The sequence below is a fragment of the Anolis sagrei genome, chromosome 5 (genome assembly GCF_037176765.1).
Source record: "Anolis sagrei isolate rAnoSag1 chromosome 5, rAnoSag1.mat, whole genome shotgun sequence".
Taxonomy (NCBI): Eukaryota; Metazoa; Chordata; class Lepidosauria; order Squamata; family Dactyloidae; genus Anolis; species Anolis sagrei.
In genome coordinates, this window is record NC_090025.1 from 1699666 (window position 1) to 1720538 (window position 20873).

General features: G+C 47.9%; 1 protein-coding gene across 8 annotated transcripts in view; it reads left to right on the plus strand.

Annotated features, from left to right (window-relative positions):
- The window catches only part of DYSF (dysferlin), a 284587-nt gene that overhangs the window by 91565 nt on the left and 172149 nt on the right, over window positions 1–20873 (plus strand). For all 8 annotated transcript variants that reach the window (XM_067468433.1, XM_067468436.1, XM_067468437.1 and 5 more), the window contains 4 exons: window positions 895–1072; window positions 2813–2937; window positions 7876–7982; window positions 18615–18807. In XM_067468433.1, coding sequence (XP_067324534.1) covers window positions 895–1072; window positions 2813–2937; window positions 7876–7982; window positions 18615–18807 — 603 coding nt within the window. The remainder of the gene's footprint in view (window positions 1–894; window positions 1073–2812; window positions 2938–7875; window positions 7983–18614; window positions 18808–20873) is intronic.

Sequence of the window (20873 nt, forward strand, 5' to 3'; positions counted from 1 at the left end):
ATACAGGTGGGAGTGCGAGTAGGACCTCTCCAGATGATCGAAGAGATCGTGTGGGTTCATACACACTCTGCTGAAACAGCTCCACTGGCTGCCAGTTTGCTACTGGGCTCAATTGAAAGTACTGGCTTTAGCCTATAAAGCCCTAAACGGTTCCGGCCCAGCTTATCTATCCGAATGCATCTTTTCTTGCGAACCCTCCAGGAATTTGGCATTGTCCGAGGAGGCCCTGCTCTCAATCTCACCTGCTTCGCAAGCATATCTGGCGGGGACGAGAGACAGGGCCTTCTGTGTGGTGGCCCCTTGGCTGTGGAACTCCCTGCCTAGGGATATTAGAGTAGCCCTCTCCCTCCTGACCTTTTGGAAAAGAGTAAAATCTTGGCTCTTCAAGCAAGCATTCGGAACCTCCGAATAAACAGACAAACTTGAATTGGAAAATGACCCAGGAGAGACCCAAGACGATGGAACGGAGAAGGACTTGAATGAGAGGATATAGTTTTTAGCTTTTAATATTGTTATTATGCACTGTCTGATGTCTAATTGCACTATAATGGTTCTTTTGCTTATCAATGTATGTATTTTTATGGCATCGAATTGTGCCGATTGTGTACGCCGCTCTGAGTCGCCTCCAGGCTGATATGAGCAGGGTAGAAATAATGCAAATAAATAAATAAATAAATAATGCTATATGGTATGATCTCTGTATCCACAGGACTAGTACCCACGGTTTCATTTACCTGTATACGACAAATATATATATATCTTGCCTTTAGGTGTTTCCTAGATCCTCCAGCACAATTCTGTAGTTTGCTTCTGCCAGAGTTCTAGGTGTCTTCTTGCCCTTCGCTCCATCCCTGATTTGTGATTTCCTGCCCCTTCTTTTCTCTTTCCACGCAGAAGTACTTGCGGAGGAGGAAGTTCTGCCTCTGTGCCACCTTCTACTCGGCCACCATGTTGCAAGACGTGGACGACGCCATCCAGTTCGAGGTCAGCATCGGGAATTACGGCAACAAGTTCGACAACACCTGCCTGCCCTTGGCCTCCGCCACCCAGTACAGCCGGGCCGTATTCGATGGTAAGCACTGTGTTTACGACAGTGGAAGAGAGAAACAGTAAAACACACACAACACCCCTGCTAGGTAGGCACGTGAATTCAATCCTCTCACAGCCTCCTCGTCCAGCTGTGCAATGGGATGGATTGTCTCAAAGGCAAGGAGTTAGTTCCGATCTCTGAAACACTGCAGAGTCTTGGTCGCAGTTGGCAGAGTTTTTATATCACAGCCTCTGAATTTGTATTGCTAGAAAAAGTACACTTGAGCTTTGGCATTCATCCAAACGCTTTTGGAGGTTTATCCTCCAATTGTTGGTTTTCTAAATACATACATATATACATATATATATTTATTACATTTCCATTCCATTTCATTACAAAATACAATCTCTATAATTCATATATTTATTTCTTCTCCTTTCCCCATCTCCGGAGTGTTTCTTTTCTTTGTAATTCCACAAGAACGCTGCTCCCCAGATTAGAACCTGGAACCGTTCAACAAGTTTAGCATCTCAGAAGTTTAACCCACTGCACCACCAGTTGTTGTTGTTGTTGTTGTTGTTACATCTACCATAATATGGAGGCCAGGGGTTCATGGAGAGTGTACCATGTTGTTGTTGTTAATCGTATTATGGCACCTATCCATTGCCAGGGGTTTACTGAGAGTATACATTGTTGTTGTTGTTGTTGTTGTTCTTCTTCTTCTTCTTCTTCTTCTTCTTCTTCTTCTTTTCTCCTTCTCTTCCTCCTCCTCCTCGTTTTCTTCTTCTCCTTCTTCATCTTCTTTTTCCTCCTCCTGTTCTCCTCCTCCTCCTCCTCTTTTTTCCCTCCTCCTCCTTTTCTCCTTCTTCATCATCTTCTTTTTCATCCTCCTCTTCTCCTCCTCTTCTTCTCCTCTTCTTCTTCCTCTCCTCCTCCTCCTTTTTCCTCCACCTCTTCTCCTCCTCCTCCTCCTCCTCCTTCTCCTTCCTCCTCTTCCTCCTCCTCCTTTCCTTCTCCTTCTTCATCTTCTTTTTCCTCCTCCTGTTCTCCTCCTCCGCCTCCTCCTTCTTTTTCCTCCTCCTCCTTTTCTCCTTCTTCATTTTCATCCTTCTCTTCTCTTCTTCTTCTTCCTCTCCTCCTTTTCTCCTCCTCCTCCTCTGCCTCCTCCTCCTCCTCCTCCTCCTCCTCCCTCCTCCTCCCTCCTCCTCCTCCTTTCCTTCTCCTTCTTCATCTTCTTTTTTCTCCTCCTCCTCCTCCTTTTTTTCCTCCTCCTCCTTTTCTCCTTCTTCTTCACTTTCATCCTTCTCTTCTCCTCTTCTTCCTCTCCGCCTCCTCCGCCTCCTCCGCCTCCTCCTTCTTTTTCCTCCTCCTACTCCTCCACCTCTCCTCCTCCTCCTCCTCCTCCTCCTTCATCTTCTTTTCCTCCTCCTCCTCTCTTCCTACTCCTCTTCCCCTTCCCCTTCTTCTTCTTCTACTTCTTCTTCGTTTTCCTCCTCCTCCTCCTCTTCTTCTGCCTCTCCTCCTCCTCCTTCTTTTGCTCCTCCTCCTCCTCATCTCCTCCTCTTTCTCCTTCTTCTTCTCCTCCTTCTGGCACCTACCCATTGCCAGGGGTTCACTGGGAGTCTACTCTATGTATTTCCTTCCTTGTTAAACATTTGGAAGGCGTTCCCTCCACAACCACGTTCATGCATTACATGTGATGATGTCACCAGGACCTGCTCTCTATCACATGGGTCTTGTCACCTATATCACAGGTGTTTATTTCCCAATCCCTTGCTCCAGGCTGCCAGTACTACTACCTGCCTTGGGGCAACGTGAAGCCCGTGGTGGTCCTCTCCTCGTACTGGGAAGACATCAGCCACCGGACGGACGTGCAGAACCTCCTCTCTGGTGCCGCGGATCGGCTGGTGAGTGTGAAAACGTGCGAGGATGGAGGAAGTGGAGTCTTACATGGGAGGGCACGAGGTACATGAAATTGGGTGCATCGGCATGAATGCAGTTTGGCACCACCTTAACTGAACCTGATGCGATGCTATGGAGTTCTGGGAGTTGCAGTTTCACAAGGTCTTCCATCTCCTCACCAAACTACAACTCTCAGAATTCCATAGCCTTGGGTCATGGTAGGTAAAGTGAGGTCAAACGACATTCATTTCGCAGTGTAGATGGAACCATAGTATCCCTATCATCATATTATCCTTTTCAACTGGGGGAGCATCTATACTGCAAAATGAATGCGGTGTGATCTCCTGCTTTAATGACCATGACGGAATGGTCTGGAATCTACAATAAGCCAGTGATTCATAGAATCATAGAATCATAGGGTTGGAAGAGACCTCATGGGCCATCCAGTCCAACCCCATTCTGCCAAGAAGCAGGGATATTGCATTCAAATCACCCCTGACAGATGACCATCCAGCCTCTGCTTCAAAGCTTCCAAAGAAGGAGCCTCCACCACACTCCTCAAGGGGCAGAGAGTTCCACTGCTGAACGGCTCTTACAGTCAGAAAGTTCTTCCTCATGTTCAGATGGAATCTCCTCTCTTGTAGTTTGAAGCCATTGTTCCCTTGCGTCTTAGTCTCCAGGGAAGCAGAAAGGAAGCTTGCTCCCTCCTCCTCCCTGTGGCTTCCTCTCACATATTTATACATCGCTATCATATCTCCTCTCAGCCTTCTCTTCTTCTGGCTAAACATGCCCAGCTCCTTAAGCCGCTCCTCATAGGGCTTGTTCTCCAGACCCTTGATCTGCTCCCTCCTCCCTGTGGCTTCCTCTCACATATTTATACATGGCCCTCATCATATCTCCTCTCAGCCTTCTCTTCTTCAGGCTAAACATGCCCAGCTCCTTAAGCCGCTCCTCATAGGGCTTGTTCTCCAGACCCTTGATCTGCTCCCTCCTCCCTGTGGCTTCCTCTCACATATTTATACATGGCCCTCATCATGTTTCCTCTCAGCCTTCTCTTCTTCAGGCTAAACATGCCCAGTTCCCTAAGCCGCTCCTCATAGGGCTTGTTCTCCACACCCTTGATCTGCTCCCTCCTCCCTGTGGCTTCCTCTCACATATTTATACATGGCCCTCATCATATCTCCTCTCAGCCTTCTCTTCTTCAGGCTAAACATGCCCAGCTCCTTAAGCCGCTCCTCATAGGGCTTGTTCTCCAGACCCTTGATCATTTTAGTCACCCTCTTCCTCTGGACACATTCCAGCTTAGAGTCAATATCTCTCTTGAATTGTGGTGCCCAGAATTGGACACAATATTCCAGGTGTGGTCTAACCAAAGCGGAATAAAGCATGGGGAGCACGACTTCCCTAGAACTAGGCACTATGCTCCTATTGATGCAGGCCAAAATTATGAAGCCATGATTGATATTCACTTCCCAGCAAAGCAGTCATCGCTTTCATTGTGAGCCTAGGGGACTCCTGCTCGACTCCTCGGCCATTGTTCTGTGGAGTCCCGCAGGGTTCAGTACTGTCTCCCATGTTGTTTAACATATACATGAAGCCGTTGGGAGAGATCATCCAGAGTTTCGGGGTGCGATGTCACCTGTACGCAGATGATGTCCAACTCTGTCACTCCTTCCCACCTGCTACTAAGGAGGCTGTCCAGGTCCTGAACCGGTAATTGGCCGCTGTGACAGACTGGATGAGGGACAACAGATTGAAACTAAATCCAGACAAGACAGAGGTACTCCTGGTCAGTCGAAAGGCCGAACGGGGCATAGGGTGACAGCCTGTGTTGGACGGGGTCACACTCCCCCTGAAAGCTCAGGTATGCAGTCTGGGAGTTCTCCTTGATTCATCGCTGAGCCTGGAAGCCCAGGTTTCAGTGGTGGTCAGGGGAGCATTTGCACAACTAAAACTTGTGCGCCAGCTGCGCCCGTACCTTGGGAAGTCTGACTTGGCTACGGTGGTCCACACTTTGGTTACATCCCGTATAGACTACTGCAAAGCTCTCTACGTGGGGTTGCCTCTGAAGACTGCCCGGAAGCTCCAACTAGTCCAATGCTTGGCAGCCAGACTATTAATGGGTGCTGGGTCCAGGGAGCACACCACTCCGCTGTTACACCAGCTCCACTGGCTGCCAATTAGCTTCCGAGCACAATTCAAAGTGCTGGTGTTAACCTATAAAGCCCTAAACGACTCCGGCCCAGTTTACCTCTCCGAATGTATCCTCCCCTATGAGCCATCAAGATTGCTAAGATCATCTGGAGGGGCCCTGCTCTCGGTCCCACCGGCCTCACAAGCGCGGCTCGTGGGGACGAGAGACAGGGCCTTCTCGGTGGTGGCCCCTCGACTCTGGAACTCCCTTCCACTGGAGATCAGAACTGCCCCTTCGATCTTAACGTTCAGGAAACAGGTGAAAACTTGGCTTTGGGGATTGGCATTCGACAAATGAGCCATGATCCTGTGATATGGATGGATGATGACGAATAATGACTTTTGATGACGACTGACCATTGTAATTATATGATTGTATTTGGCTATTTTAATGTTTTAGTGTGATTTAGAATATGATGTTTTAATGACGGTCTGTAAAATTGATGTATTGTCGAAGGCTTTCATGGCTGGAATCCATGGGTTGTTGTAGGTTTTTCCGGGCTATATGGCCATGTTCTGGAGGCAATTTTTCTCCTGACGTTTCGCCTGCATCTATGACAAGCATCCTCAGAGGTAATGCTTCCTCTTCATCTTGGAAAGAAGTGATGAGCGGAGTGCCGCAGGGTTCCGTCCTGGGCCCGGTCCTGTTCAACATCTTTATTAATGACTTAGATGAAGGGCTAGAAGGCAGGATCATCAAGTTTGCAGACGACACCAAATTGGGAGGGAGAGCCAATAGTCCAGAGGACAGGAGCAGGACTCAAAGGGATCTTGACAGATGAGAGAGATGATGGGCCAAAACTAACAAAATGAAGTTCAACAGGGACAAATGCAAGATACTCCACTTTGGCAGAAAAAATGAAATGCAAAGATACAGAATGGGGGACAATACCTAGCTCGAGAGCAGTGTACGTGTGAAAAAGATCTTGGAGTCCTCGTGGGGAGGAAGTTAAACATGAGCCAACAATGTGATGTGGCAGCAAAAAAAGCCAATGGGATTTTGGCCTGCATCAAGAGGAGCATAGTGTCTAGATCTAAGGAAGTAATGCTCCCCATGCTCTATTCTGCTTTGGTTAGACCACATCTGGAATATTGTGTCCAATTCTGGGCACCACAATTCAAGAGAGATATTGACAAGCTGGAATGTGTCCAGAGGAGGGCGACTAAAATGATCAAGGGTCTGGAGAACAAGCCCTATGAGGAGCGGCTTAAGGAGCTGGGCATGTTTAGCTTGAAGAAGAGAAGGCTGAGAGGGGATATGATAGCCATGTATAAATATGTGAGAGGAAGCCACAGGGAGGAGGAGGGAGCAAGCTTGTTTTCTGCTTCCCTGGAGACTAGGACGCAATGGAACAATGGCTTCAAACTACAAGAGAGGAGATTCCATCTGAACATGAGGAAGAACTTCCTGACTGTGAGAGCCGTTCAGCAGTGGAACTCTCTGCCCTGAAGTGTGGTGGAGGCTCCTTCTTTGGAAGCTTTTAAACAGAGGCTGGATGGCCATCTGTGGGGGGTGCTTTGAATGCAATATTCCTGCTTCTTGGCAGAAAGGGGTTGGACTGGATGATGGTCCAGGAGGTCTCTTCCAACTCTTTGATTCTATGATTCTATGATTCTATAATGAAGTCAGACCTCACTACCTCTGAGAATGCTTACCATAGATGCAGGCGAAACGTCAGGAGAAAAATTGCCTCCAGAACATGGCCATATAGCCCGGAAAAACCGACAACAACCCATGTAAAATTGATGTTGGAAACTGGCTTAGTCCCTCGAACAGAGGTGAGAAGACCGGGATACAAAACTGCTAAATAAATAAATAAATAAATAAATAATAATTATTATTATGTCCATCTTGTGGTCCCTTAAGACTCCGAGATCCCTTTCTCATATCCTGTTGTTGTTGTCACTCATGCTGTACGTGCGCACGTCCTTTTTCCTGCCGTGGAAAGTGTTGGGGTTCAGCCTGAGTTTGAACTTGAACCTGATTCTCTGTTTGTTCCTCCTGATGCTAATGAAAGTATATTTACTGATGCTAATGGAAATGTACCTTTTGATGCCAATGCTCCTGAAATTAGTGAGGAAGAAACTGCTGTAGGTTTGGAAAATGCCAATGTTCCTGAAATGAGTGAGGAAGGAACTTCTGTAGATTTGGAAAATGAAAGTACCAGTGTTCCTGAGAATGTTGCAGAGGGAGACCTTGAACTTTCCCTCCCTTCTGCACCTGGGAACTGTAATGACAACAGAAGGGGCCAAATCTGGGAAGACAGAAGTAAATCACTCAGTTTGCCTCGATCCTCCCGAATTCAAGAATTAAAAACATTGGCTTCAAAACAGAAGGGCGGTTCACGGAACCGATTCTTGAGTTTTAATTGCCTTCCGCCGGGCTGACTGTCTCAGTTCAGGCATCGTTTCAGAATTGATGAAGACCTTGGCAGTTCTCCCGGTTCCCTGGCCATAGTCTGGGAAGATTTCTAGGATATCAAGTACGGTTAGTGGATTGCTAACAGGTTCCAGTATTTCCCAGTGAGGCTTTTGGTTTTGCTTTGTCCATTTAAATTCATGTTTGCTGATTTTGCTGTGGCTTTTGACTTGCATTTTTCCTTTATTTTGTAACCATTTTTCTTCAATAAAAAAGGATTGTTTTTCACAGCCAAGTGTGGTGGAGAGTTATCTTAGGGCCTCGTTCCCTGCTCTGGATTGTAACAGTAACTCACCCGTGCCTCTCTCTCTCTCTTGTGCCCGCTGCCTAGGAAGCCAACCTGGCCGTGGTCCACCTGGCCCTGAAAGCCAAACGCTCCGCCGGCGAGTTGGACGCCCTGCTTGCGCGGCTGATGGATGAGGTCATTGCGGACTGCAGGTATCACCCCCCCGTGCGGCTTGGAGCCCCTCCTTGGGGTTATGGCCGCCCCGCTTGTTTGCCTTGGACGGGCTCCGCGCTCCCGAAGAAAGCCCTCCTTTTGCCCGGCGCCCTCGGCGGAGCCAAGGCACGGAGCTGGAAAGGTGACGCTTGAGGCAGGCCATAAATTTCCACTCTGGGCTTCTCCTCCCCACTTTCTCTCTCTCTCTGCCTTGGCTTGGCCTGAATGGGGCCTTTGTGTCTTGGCCCCCCAAGAAGCCCCCCCCTCCCCAGGATCCCAAACCGTGAGTCATCCTTCCTAGCAAAGAGGGAAATCCCTGGGAATCGGGAAACAAGCGGCTTTGTCCACGTCGGAAAAAGGTTCGTCCCGAGAGGAGACCTTTGCAGAAAACAGTCTTGCTGCATTCATGCGCAGAAGCAAAAGTGCACCGAAGGGCAGAATTAATAGTTCCTCAACTGCTTCTGGAGTTGATTGTGCCTCTTATAGAGTGTCACCTTGACCCTCTTTCACTGCAGAAAGTGCACAGAATTGCAAAATTCGTAGTTCCTCAACCATTTCTGGAGATGATTGTGCCTCTTATAGAGTGTCACCTTGACCCTTTTTCACTGCAGGGAAGGAGGAGGGAGAAAAAGTTCTTAAAGGTAAGAATCACCACTTTGAAGGTGATTCTTACCTTTAATTCGACCTTCCTGGTCTTGATTTGCCTTTGTTAATACACAAATGTCCTATTACTCTAGACTTCAGCACAAATACTCCACTGTACCAGCTCCACTGGCTACCGATTAGCTACCGGGCCCAATTCAAGGTGCTGGCATTGGCCTTTAAAGCCCTAAACGGTTCTGGCCCTACATATCTATCCGAACGTATCTCGGCCTATCAGCTGTAAAGGGTTTGGAAAATGCCAGCTCTCACAGGAAGTTCTTCCTCATGTTCAGATGGAATCTCCTCTCTTGTAGTTTGAAGCCATTGTTCCCTTGCGTTCTAGTCTCCAAGGAAGCAGAAAACAAGCTTGCTCCCTCCTCCTCCTCCCTGTGGCTTCCTCTCACATATTTATAAATGGCTATCATGCCTCCTCTCAGCCTTCTCTTCTTCAGGTGAAACATGCCCAGCTCCTTAAGCCGCTCCTCATAGGGCTTGTTCTCCAGACCCTTGATCATTTTAGTCGCCCTCCTCTGGACACATTCCAGCTTGTCAATATCTCTCTTGAATTGTGGTGCCCAGAATTGGACACAGTATTCCAGATGTGGTCTAACCAAGGCGGAATAGAGCATGGGGAGCAGGACTTCTCTGGACCTAGACACTAGGCTCCTCTTGATGCAGGCCAAAATCCCATTGGCTTTTTTTGCCGCCACATCACATTGTTGGCTCATGTTTAACTTGTTGTCCTTGACCCTCTTTCACTCTGGTAGAGGAGAAGAGTGAAAAACTTCATTCACCCGACCTTCCTGGCCTTGATTTGCATTTGGAAGCAAAATGTAGCAATAATAATAATTTCTCATTTCAGGAGCGACCTCAGAAACTGCAAGTCGCTTCTGGTGTGAGAGAATTGGCCATCTGCAAGGATGTTGCCCAGGGGACATTGCCCGGATGATTTGATGTTTCCATCATCCTTGTGCGAGGCTTCTCTCATGTCCCCGCATGAGGAGCTGGAGCTGACAGAGGGAGCTCATCCGCCTCTCGCCGGATTTGAACCTGCGACCTGTCGGTCTTCAGTCCTGCCGGCACATGTGTAGGGCTGAGTTAGAACGAGTCATTTCCAAAGGCTTGTTGAAACCACCAGGTCTTCAAGCTCTTATGAAAGGAGGGGAGGGGTGGGGCCTGTCTTATTTCCCTTGGAAAGGCGTTCCAGAGGTGGGGGGCCACCACCGAGAAGGCCCTCTCTCTCGTCCCCACCAACCACACTTGAGACGGTAGTGGGACTGAGAGGAAGGAAAACGAAATGCCAAGATACAGAATGGGGGACAATGCCTGGATCGAGAGCAGGACGTGTGAAAAAGATCTTGGAGTCCTCATGGGGAACAAGTTAAACATGAGCCAGGAATGTGATGTGGCAGCAAAAAAAGCCAATGGGATTTTGGCCTGCATCAAGAGGAGCCTAGTGTCTAGATCTAAGGAAGTAATGCTCCTCATGCTCTATTCTGCTTTGGTCAGACCACACCTGGAATATTGTGTCCAATTCTGGGCACCACAATTCAAGAGAGATATTGACAATCTGGAATGTGTCCAGAGGAGGGCAACTCAAATGATCAAGGGTCTGGAGAACAAGCCCTATGAGGAGTGGCTTAAGGAGCTAGGCATTTTTAGCCTGCAGAAGAGAAGGCTGAGAGGAGACATGATAGCCATGTATAAATATGTGAGAGGAAGCCACAGGGAGGAGGAGGGAGCAAACTTCCTTTCTGCTTCCCTGGAGACTAGGTCGCAATGGAACAATGGCTTCAAACTACAAGAGAGGAGATTCCGTCTGAACATGAGGAAGAACTTCCTGACTGTGAGAGCCGTTCAGCAGTGGAACTCTCTGTCCCGGAGGGAGTGTGGTGGAGGCTCCTTCTTTGGAAGCTTTGAAACAGAGGCTGGATGGCCATCTGTCAGGGGTGCTTTGAATGCAATATTCCTGCTTCTTGGCAGAACGGGGTTGGACTGGATGATGGTCCAGGAGGTCTCTTCCAACTCTAGGATTCTAGGATTCTATGATTCAAGCAGTATGCTTACTTTCTTACGCAATCACTCGTCATTTGAGGATGATGGTCCTCCAAGTGTAGCATCTTGACAGGTTCAGGATGCAAAAGGACCCTTGATCGCTTTAGTCGCCCTCCTCTGGACACATTCCAGCTTAGAGTCAATATCTCTCTTGAATTGTGGTGCCCAGAAGTGGACACAATATTCCAGGTGTGGTCTACCCAAGTCAGAACAGAGCATGGGGAGCATGACTTCCCTAGATCTAGACACTAGGCTCCTATTGATGCAGGCCAAAATCCCATTGGCTTGACCTGGAAGCCCTTGGAGATATCCCTGGAGCCCGGTTGGCCTGCTCTTTATATCTGCCTCTCTCTCCTTCGTGCAACAATGCTCCTGTTCAGAACAGGGTCGTAAATCTGTGGCTTGGCGTGCGCCTGACGTGACCTGAGTCCGATCCCAGGACTTGGCTTCCCCAGAGGGAGGGAAGCAAGGAACCAACGAACCAACGAGGTCTCGAGCTTTCTCTCTCTCTCTCCAACAGAAATTCAATGTCATGGGGAGGAGATGGGGGCGGAGGAGGCATGGTTGGCTGCCGCAGTGGCCAAAGGGGTGGCTTGTGGGGGACAAGCGCACTCTTGCGCCTTCCTTCCTCTGGCAAGCCCTTGCTGTGCTCAAGGAGGGGAGCCAGCATAGAGGAGGTGGGCTTTTATTGTGGATCAAGTCCAGGGAGAGATCTTGAGCTGGCCTTAGAATCATAGAAGGGGCACCCAAAGGCCATCCAGTCCAACCCCCTTCTTTCTGCCAAGTAGGAGGACACCATCAAAGACTTCCCAGTAGAAAGCCATCCAGCCTCTGCTTAAAGGCCTCCAGAGAAGGAGACATCATCATCATCATCATCATCATCATCATCATCATCATCATTGCCATCGCCATCTCCATAATCAACACCATAACCAACACCATCACCATCCCAATCACCATCACCAACACCATCACCATCACCATCACCAACACCAACACCATCACAACACCATAACCAACACCATCACCATCACCATCCCAATCACAATCACCATCACCATCACCAACACCAACACCATCACAACACCATAACCAACACCAACACCATCACCAACACCAACACCATCACAACACCATCACCATCACCATCACCATCACCAACACCAACACCAACACCATCACAACACCATAACCAACACCATCACCATCACCAACACCATCACCATCACCAACACCAACACCATCACAACACCATAACCAACACCATAACCAACACCATAACCAACACCATCACCATAACCAACACCATCACAACACCATCACCAACACCAACACCAACACCATTACAACACCATAACCAACACCATCACCTTCACCAACACCATCACAACACCATAACCAACACCATCACCATAACCAACACCATCACCAACACCATCACCATCACCAACACCATCACCAACACCATAACCAACACCATCACCATCACCAACACCTTCAAAACACCATAACCAACACCATCACCATCACCAACACCATCTCCATAATCAACACCATAACCATCACCATCACCATCACCATCACCATCACCAACACCATCACCATAACCAACACCATCACAACACCATAACCAACACCATCACCATCACCATCACAACACCATAACCAACACCATCACCATAACCAACACCATCACAACACCATAACCAACACCATCACCATCACCAACACCATCACCAACACCATAACCAACACCATCACCATCACCATAACCAACACCATGAACAGCACCATCACAACACCATGACCAACACCATCACCATCACCAACACCATAACCAACACCGTCACCGTCACCAACACCGTCACCATCACCATCACCATCACCATCACCATCACCATCACCATCACCATCAATCTGAACAAAAACGATGATGACTGACTGCCTCACCACACTAGAGAATGAATCCATTTTAAATCTGGTTTCTGCCTCCTGCAGAATTCTGGGGTTTGTAGTTTAAGGAGAAACCGTTAACAGCCTCACTAAACTACAAACCCCAGAATTCTGCAGGAGGCAGAAACCGGATTTAAAGTGGATTCATTCACTAGTGTGATGAAGTAGTTTGAGTCTCCTTTATGGAGAGAAAAAGCAGGTATGAACAACAACAACAACAACAACAACAACAACAACAAGAAAGAGGCTCCATCATCATCATCATCATCACTTCAAACAAAGATGATGATGATTGAGTCTCCTTTGTGGAGAGAAAAAGCAGGGTATAAACAACACCACCACCACCACCAACAACAACAACAGTAGTAGTAGAGTTGGAAGAGATAACCAAAGGCCATCCAGTCCAACCCTCTTCTTTCTGCCAAGCAGGAGGACACCATCAAAGCCGTCCTAGCAGATAGCCATCCATAATAATAATAGTAATAATAATAATAGTAATAATAATGACAACAGAATTCTATTGGAAGATGCCCCCAAAGGCCATCCAGGGAGACCACAATCTGATTCCTCTTGACAGATGACCATCTAGCCTCTGCAACAACAACAACAACAACAACAACAACAGAAATCTATTGGAAGATACCCCCAAAGGTCATCCAGTCCAACCCTTTCCTCCCAGACAGGAAAATCACAATCTGAGCCCTCCTGACAGATGGCCATCCAGCCTCTACTTCCAAAACTCCAGAGAAGGAAGGAGACCGCATTGAACACTGAAGCATCACATGAACAGCTCTTACCATCAAGGCGTTCTTCCTAATGGGTTATTATAGGTTTTTCGGGCTATATGGCCATGTTCTAAAGGCATTCTCTCCTGACATTTTGCCTGCATCTATGGCAAGGATCCTCAGAAATTGTGAGATTCCACCTAATGCTTAGGTGGAATCTCTTTTCCTGCAATTGCCATCCATGATGCACTTTCAAGTCAACTTTGGCTTCTGGTGGATCTATCCTGGAGTGCATCTAGACTGCCAAATTAATGTAACAGTCAATAAAGAGGAACACTCAGACACAAGGGAACTCCAGACAAGAAACAACCAGGGACAGCTAATCACCTCTCAATAAAGGATTCCCCCAGGCAGTAAGAAGCCAGACCTTGAAACTGCCAAGCCATCAAATGCTAATCAAGGTGGCCAAGTGAAACATTCCCACCTCGCTCCAGAAGACAAGAGTCCTTTGTCCCACTCTGGTCATTCCACAGATATATAAACCCTTTTTCCTAGTTTCCAACAGACCTCACAACCTCTGAAGATGCTTGCCACAGATGCAGGCAAAACGTCAGGAGAGAATGCCTCTAGAACATAGCCCAAAAAAACCTACAACAACCCAATGCACAAAACAGTTTCTATTTGTGAGTGTGAAAAGTAGGAAAGAAAACAAGACGTGGGATGTTGAAAGAACTCAGCAATGTATTGCAGAAAGTGCCAACCTGTGTGCGCGATTTAGTACCTTCAAGGCGAAATAAACCTCCTCTTGCCTTCTGCGGCATCTTAAAATACTCCTGGCTTGAGAAGGTTATTTTGTTCTCCGGAGGAACACCGTGTTTGTTTTTCCTGAAGTGAACCGACTCCCGAGGAAGGAAAATATGGAGCGGTTTTGGAGTGCGCTTGGATGGGGAGTGGCTCAGGCAAGGCCCATCATCCACCCCTTTCACCCTGTCTAACCCCAGCGGCAGAATCATAACAATAGTTTGCAAAGCTGATGTGTAACATCTATACGTGACCACTTGCTCAGCTGGTCCGAGGTTTTGGGCTGGAGTGTGACCAGTACGCCGATGACGCTCAGCTGGTGCTGAAGATGGAAAGCCGACCGGACTCTGTACCCGATTGTTTCCATCAGTGCCTCGAGGCCGTGACTGGATGGCTGCGTGCCAGCAGGATGAGGGTGAATCCAGCGAAGACGGAGATCCTATGGCTGGGTTGACCGGGCAGTGGGGACATCCTGCTGCCTACCCTGGATGGCCAGGCGCTACTATGCCCGTCATCGTTGGCCAAGAGTCTGGGAGTCCTTTTGGACCCTCTTTCTGCTGAGGATGGAGGCCCAGGTCTCTCTCCGCCGTTAGCCGAACCGCCTTCTTCCACTAGCGGCAGGCTAGACGGCTGACCCCTCCCTGTCCAGGGACAACCTCACTACGGTGATCCAGGCCACGGTCATCTCCAGAGTGGACTACTGTAATGCTCTCTACATTGGCCTTCCTCTGTCGGTGATCTGGAAGCTCAAGTTGGTACAAAATTCAGAAGGGAATTCCGATGAGATGCCACATCACCCCAATCTGACTGCATCTGCATTGGTTACCCATTGAGCACCGGATCACTTTCAAAGGGATGGGACTCACCTTGAAGGCCTTGCACAGTCTGGGGCCAATGTCCCTGAGGGACCGCCTCACCCCCTCCCAACCCCAGAGATCCCTCCGTTCTGAGGACCAAGATCTATTGGAAGTCCCCAGTGTCAAGACCTTGCGCCTAACGGCAACCAGACGCAGAGCCTTCACAGCAGTGGCACCATCGCTCTGGAATGCTCTGCCACCTGAAGTCCATGCCTTGCGGGACTTACCAGCTTTCTGCAGGGCATGGAAGACATGTCTGTTTCGACAGGCTTTTAATGTTTGATATTACTGTTTTGAAATTGTTTTAAATTGCTTTTAAATTGTGTTCGATTTTAGCCATTCTTGTAAGCCACTCCGAGCCACAGGGGAGTGGCCGCATAGAAGTTCGAATCATAAATATAAATAAATAAATAAATAAATAAATGTATGTACGGCCTTTATGGATAAAACGGTCCAAATCTGGAAAGCTGAAAGCGGACTTTCCCCAAAGCCTGGAGCAAAATTCCGTTTGGGACAGCGGAGGGAGCTCAGAGATCGTTTTAAAACAAAGTTTAGGAATATGGTTTTAAAAGATGCTCCAGCTGCCAAAGAACAGCTTGGATCCACCTTCATTACTTGGGTTTGGATGGGAATTTTTTTTAATAAATCAAAGGTAGAAATCATCCTTAGAATGTGCTCTTTAACAACCACTATTCACTTTTCGACATAATCACCAGACAATACATTTCTGCCAACAATGAAGCCGTCACGGAAGAAGGCAACACTCTATTTCCGCAACTGTGGACCATTTCCTCTCCTTTGGCAGCCACCTCTCTACAAAAGTCAACATTGACACCGAAATACAACACCGCCTGAGCTCTACGAGTGCAGCATTTTTCCGAACGAAGCAGAGTGTGTTTGAGGACCGGGACATCAGTAGGGAGACCAAGGTGCTTGTTTATAAAGTCATTGTCCTCCCAACCCTGCTATACACCTGCGAAACGTGGACTGTCTACAGGCATCAACATTGACACTGAAATTCAACACCACCTGAGTTCTGTGAGTGCAGCATTTTTCTGAATGAAGCAGAGTGTTTGAGGACCAGGACATCCATTTGGAGACCAAGGTGCTTGTTTATAAAGCCATTGTCCCCCCAACCCTGCTATATGCCTGCGAAACGTGGGCTGTCTACAGACATCAACATTGACACTGAAATTCAACACCGCCTGAGCTCTGCGAGTGCAGCTTTTTTCCGAATGAAGCAGAGAGTGTTTGAGGACTGCAACATCAGTAGGGAGACCAAGGTGCTTGTTTATAAAGCCATTGTCCTCCCAACCCTGCTATACACCTACGAAACGTGGACTGTCTACAGACGTCAACATTGACACTGAAATTCAACACCGCCTGAGCTCTGCGAGTGCAGCTTTTTCCCGAAAAAAGCAGAGAGTGTTTGAGGATCAGGACATCCGTAGGGAGACCAAGGAACTTGTTTATAAAGCCATTGTCCTCCCAACCCTGCTCTACGCCTGCGAGACGTGGACTGTCTACAGACGTCACATGCAACTCCTGGAACGATTCCATCAGCGTCGCCTCTGAAAAATCCTGCAAATCTCTTGGGAAGACAGGATGACAAATGTCAGCGTGCTGGAAGAAGCAAAGACCACCAGTATTGAAGCGATGATCCTCCAACATCAACTCTGCTGGGCTGGCCACGTTGTCCAGATGGCCGACCACCATCTCCCAAAGTAGTTGCTCTATTTCGAACTCAAGAATGGAAAACAGAATGTTGGTGGAAAGAAAAAGAGATTGAAAGATGGGCTCAAAGCCAACCTTAAAAACTCTGGCATAGACACTGAGAACTGGGAAGCCCTGGCCCTCGAATGCTCCAGCTGGAGGTCAGCTGTGACTAGCAGTGTTGCAGAATTTGAAGAGGCACAAATGGAGGGTGAAAGAGAGAAACGTGCCAAGAGGAAGGCACGTCAATCCAACCCCGACCGGGACCGCCTTCCACCTGGAAACCGATGCCCTCACTTCGGGTGAATCATAGAATCATAGAATCCTAGAGTTGGAAGAGACCTCCTGGGCCATCATCCAGTCCAACCCCATTCTGCCAAAAAGCAGGAATATTGCATTCAAATCACTCCTGACAGATGGCCATCCAGCCTCTGTTTAAAAGCCTCCAAAGAAGGAGCCTCCACCACACTCCAGGGCAGAGAGTTCCACTGCTGAATGGCTCTCACAGTCAGGAAGTTCTTCCTCATCTTCAGATGGAATCTCCTCTCTTGTAGTTTGATGCAGAAGATGCAGGTCAAGAATCGGGCTCCACAGCCACCTACGGACCCACCACCAGGACACTGATCTTGGAAGACAATCCTACTCGGACAACGAGGGATCTCCTAAGTAAGTAAGTAAGTAAGTAAGTAAGTAAGTACCTGACACTGAACTGGGAAGCCCTGGCCCTTGACCGCTCTAACTGGAAGTCAGCTATGACCAGCAGTGCTGTAGAATTTGAAGAGGCATGAATGGAGGGTCTAGATCTAAGGAAGTAATGCTACCCCTCTATTCTGCTTTGGTTAGACCACATCTGGAATACTGTGTCCAATTCTGGGCACCACAATTCAAGAGAGATATTGACAAGCTGGAATGTGTCCAGAGGAGGGCGACTAAAATGATCAAGGGTCTGGAGAACAAGCCCTATGAGGAGCGGCTTAGGGAACTGGGCATGTTTAGCCTGAAGAAGAGAAGGCTGAGAGGAGATATGATGAGGGCCATGTATAAATATGTGAGAGGAAGCCACAGGGAGGAGGAGGAGGGAGCAAGCTTCCTTTCTGCTTCCCTGGAGACTAGGACGCAATGGAACAATGGCTTCAAACTACAAGAGAGGAGATTCCATCTGAACATTAGGAAGAACTTCCTGACTGTGAGAGCCGTTCAGCAGTGGAACTCTCTGCCCCAGAGGGAGTGTGGTGGAGGCTCCTTCTTTGGAAGCTTTTAAGCAGAGGCTGGATGGCCATCTGTCAGGAGCGATTTGAATGCAATATTCCTGCTTCTTGGCAGAATGGGGTTGGACTGGATGGCCCATGAGGTCTCTTCCAACTCTTGGATTCTAGGATTCTATGATTCTATGAGGGTGAAAGAGAGAAACGTGCCAAGAGGAAGGCACATCAAGTCAACCCCGACCGGGACCGCCTTCCACCTGGAAACCAATGCCCTCACTGTGGGAGAAGATGCGGGTCAAGAAGAGGGCTCCATGGCCACCTACGGACCCATCGCCAGGACACCAATCTTGGAAGAAAATCCTACTCAGACAATGAGGGATTGCCTAAGTAAGTAAGTACCTGACACTGTGTAGTACAGTGGTTCTCAACCTGGGGTCCCCAGATGTTTTTGGCCTTCAACTCCCAGAAATCCTAACAGCTGGCAAACTGGCTAGGATTTCTGGGAGTTGTAGGCCAGAAACATCTGGGGACCCCAGGTTGAGAACCACTGGTGTAGTATCTGCCTGTATAGTTTATTTCCCTGGATACGAGTGGTCTGTTAACTCCTGTATGTTATCTATTTAAGAGATGCGTGTCCATGGACCGACATTAAGTGGGTTGTCTTCTCTGTGTGTCCCCAGCCAGCCTTTGCCGGACGCCACCCAGAAGCCCTCCAGCACCCACTTGGACCACTACCTCTACCGCTTCCGGGCCACTAACCTGCTCCAGATTGTCCAGGCGGCCCTGCGGCTGAAGCACGAAGACGCGGAGCTGCAGGAGGCGCTGGAGCAGGCGGAGGACTGGCTCTCCCGCCTCAGAGCCCTGGCCGAGGAGGTAACCCACGTGGAGACCAAAATCCACTGATTGTGGTAATGTGAAAGTATCTAAATTAACTCAATGTATACATTACAAATACACATATCAACAAAACACAGAGCTGCCACATTCGCATTAAGCAGAAACAACTGGTTCTTCTCCTGAAGTATGAAACAAAACCTTCCTATGAGTAATAGTCCTTGAATGATAATAAATGTCTTATTCTTTATTGCATACGAGTAGACTCCAGTAGTGTTGCATCCCAGATCAGGAAACGAGACCATAAGATTAAACCCACCACACTGGACTGTAGGAAAAACAATCCTTTTTTATTGATGAAAAATTGGTTACAAAAGAAAGGCAAATGCAAAGTCAAAAAGCCACAATAGAAACACAGCCGTCAGGAAAATCTCTGAACTTGAGCAAAATTCCAAAAACTGCAATACAAGAATCATAGAATCATAGAATCAAAGAGTTGGAAGAGACCTCATGGGCCATCCAGTCCAACCCCATTCTGCCAAGAAGCAGGAATATTGCATTCAAATCACCCCTGACAGATGGCCATCCAGCCTCTGCTTAAAAGCTTCCAAAGAAGGAGCCTCCTTCCACCACACTCCGGGGAAGGCAGAGAGTTCCACTGCTGAACGGCTCTCACAGTCAGGAAGTTCTTCCTAATGTTCAGATGGAATCTCCTCTCTTGTAGTTTGAAGCCATTGTTCCGCGTTCTAGTCTCCAAGGAAGCAGAAAACAAGCTTGCTCCCTCCTCCTCCCTGTGGCTTCCTCTCACATATTTATACATGGCTATCATATCTCCTCTCAGCCTTCTCTTCTTCAGGCTAAACATGCCCAGTTCCCTAAGCCGCTCCTCGTAGGGCTTGTTCTCCAGACCCTTGATCATTTTAGTCGCCCTCCTCTGGACACATTCCAGCTTGTCAAGAACCAGGAACCTGTTAGCCCCTCGCTAACCATGTACTTGAAAACTAGAAGCCTCTGGGATTACCGGCCATGGAACACAGGAATTCTGCCAAAGCACAGCCGCAGTCCAAAACGTTGCTTGATCTAACGAGACACCCGGAAGGAGGCCCCCTAAACCAAAGAAACTATTCCGTGAAACGCCCCTTGACTTTGAAGCCTGGGCCTGTCTTTCCTGTAATCTATTTGACCTTCGTAGAAACTGTGAATCACTCCTGTCTCTAGCTATCTGTTCCCTTCGGTCCTCATTAAAAAACCCAGGTGGAGAGCTATCACGGCTGGATTCCAAAACATTTTCATCCGGCTGTTCAGTTTCACTTTCCCTGCCACGGACCTCAACATCAACAACAGTTTCCACACTGTCAGGGAGAGATACATGTTCAGTGGCTTGCTCAGTTGGAAATACAATCAGAGAATCAGGTTCACACAGAGATTGGGGCTCAGGTTCACACAGATCAGGCTGAACCCCAACAAGTAGCCACACAAATCGACTCCAACCTGCAACCGGTTTCGACTCCCAAGAGCCTTCATCAGGCGGTTGGGTCTACAAACAACACATATCATGAATACACACATACAGTTGAACAATTTGTTACATCAAGTTTGTAAATGTATATACAGACACTCTACTTACTCATTTATCGAAAAAGGCTCATCTATCAAAAAAAAAAAAGGTTCAACTTTTGAGGTAAGTAATTCACCAACAATGTCGTGAACCAGAAGCCTTAAAGGAGCCAAACACAAGTAAAAGGCCCAAACAAGGTTTATTAATAAACAAAAATAGCTTAGAAACCCTTAATTCAGTGAGTCTAGCAATAAAACAAAGTCTGTTGCAACTGCTAAGCAAAAAACGCAACTTGGAGAATAATCCGGATTATACAGAAATATAATCTGGGATAACAAAAACTTCAAGCAAACTGCTTCAAAGTCACAGACACAAATGTAGCAAGATGGGAGCAAGCAAAAATGTAGTCTGGAAACAGTCCAAAGTCGAAGCACGTCCAAAAGTAGATGTAAAAGTCCAAAACACAATGTCGTCGTCGTCGTCGTCCAAAAACAATCCGAATTCAGCAAGAAGGTAGAAGTCAGCACTTACAAGATTCCAGTCGGTA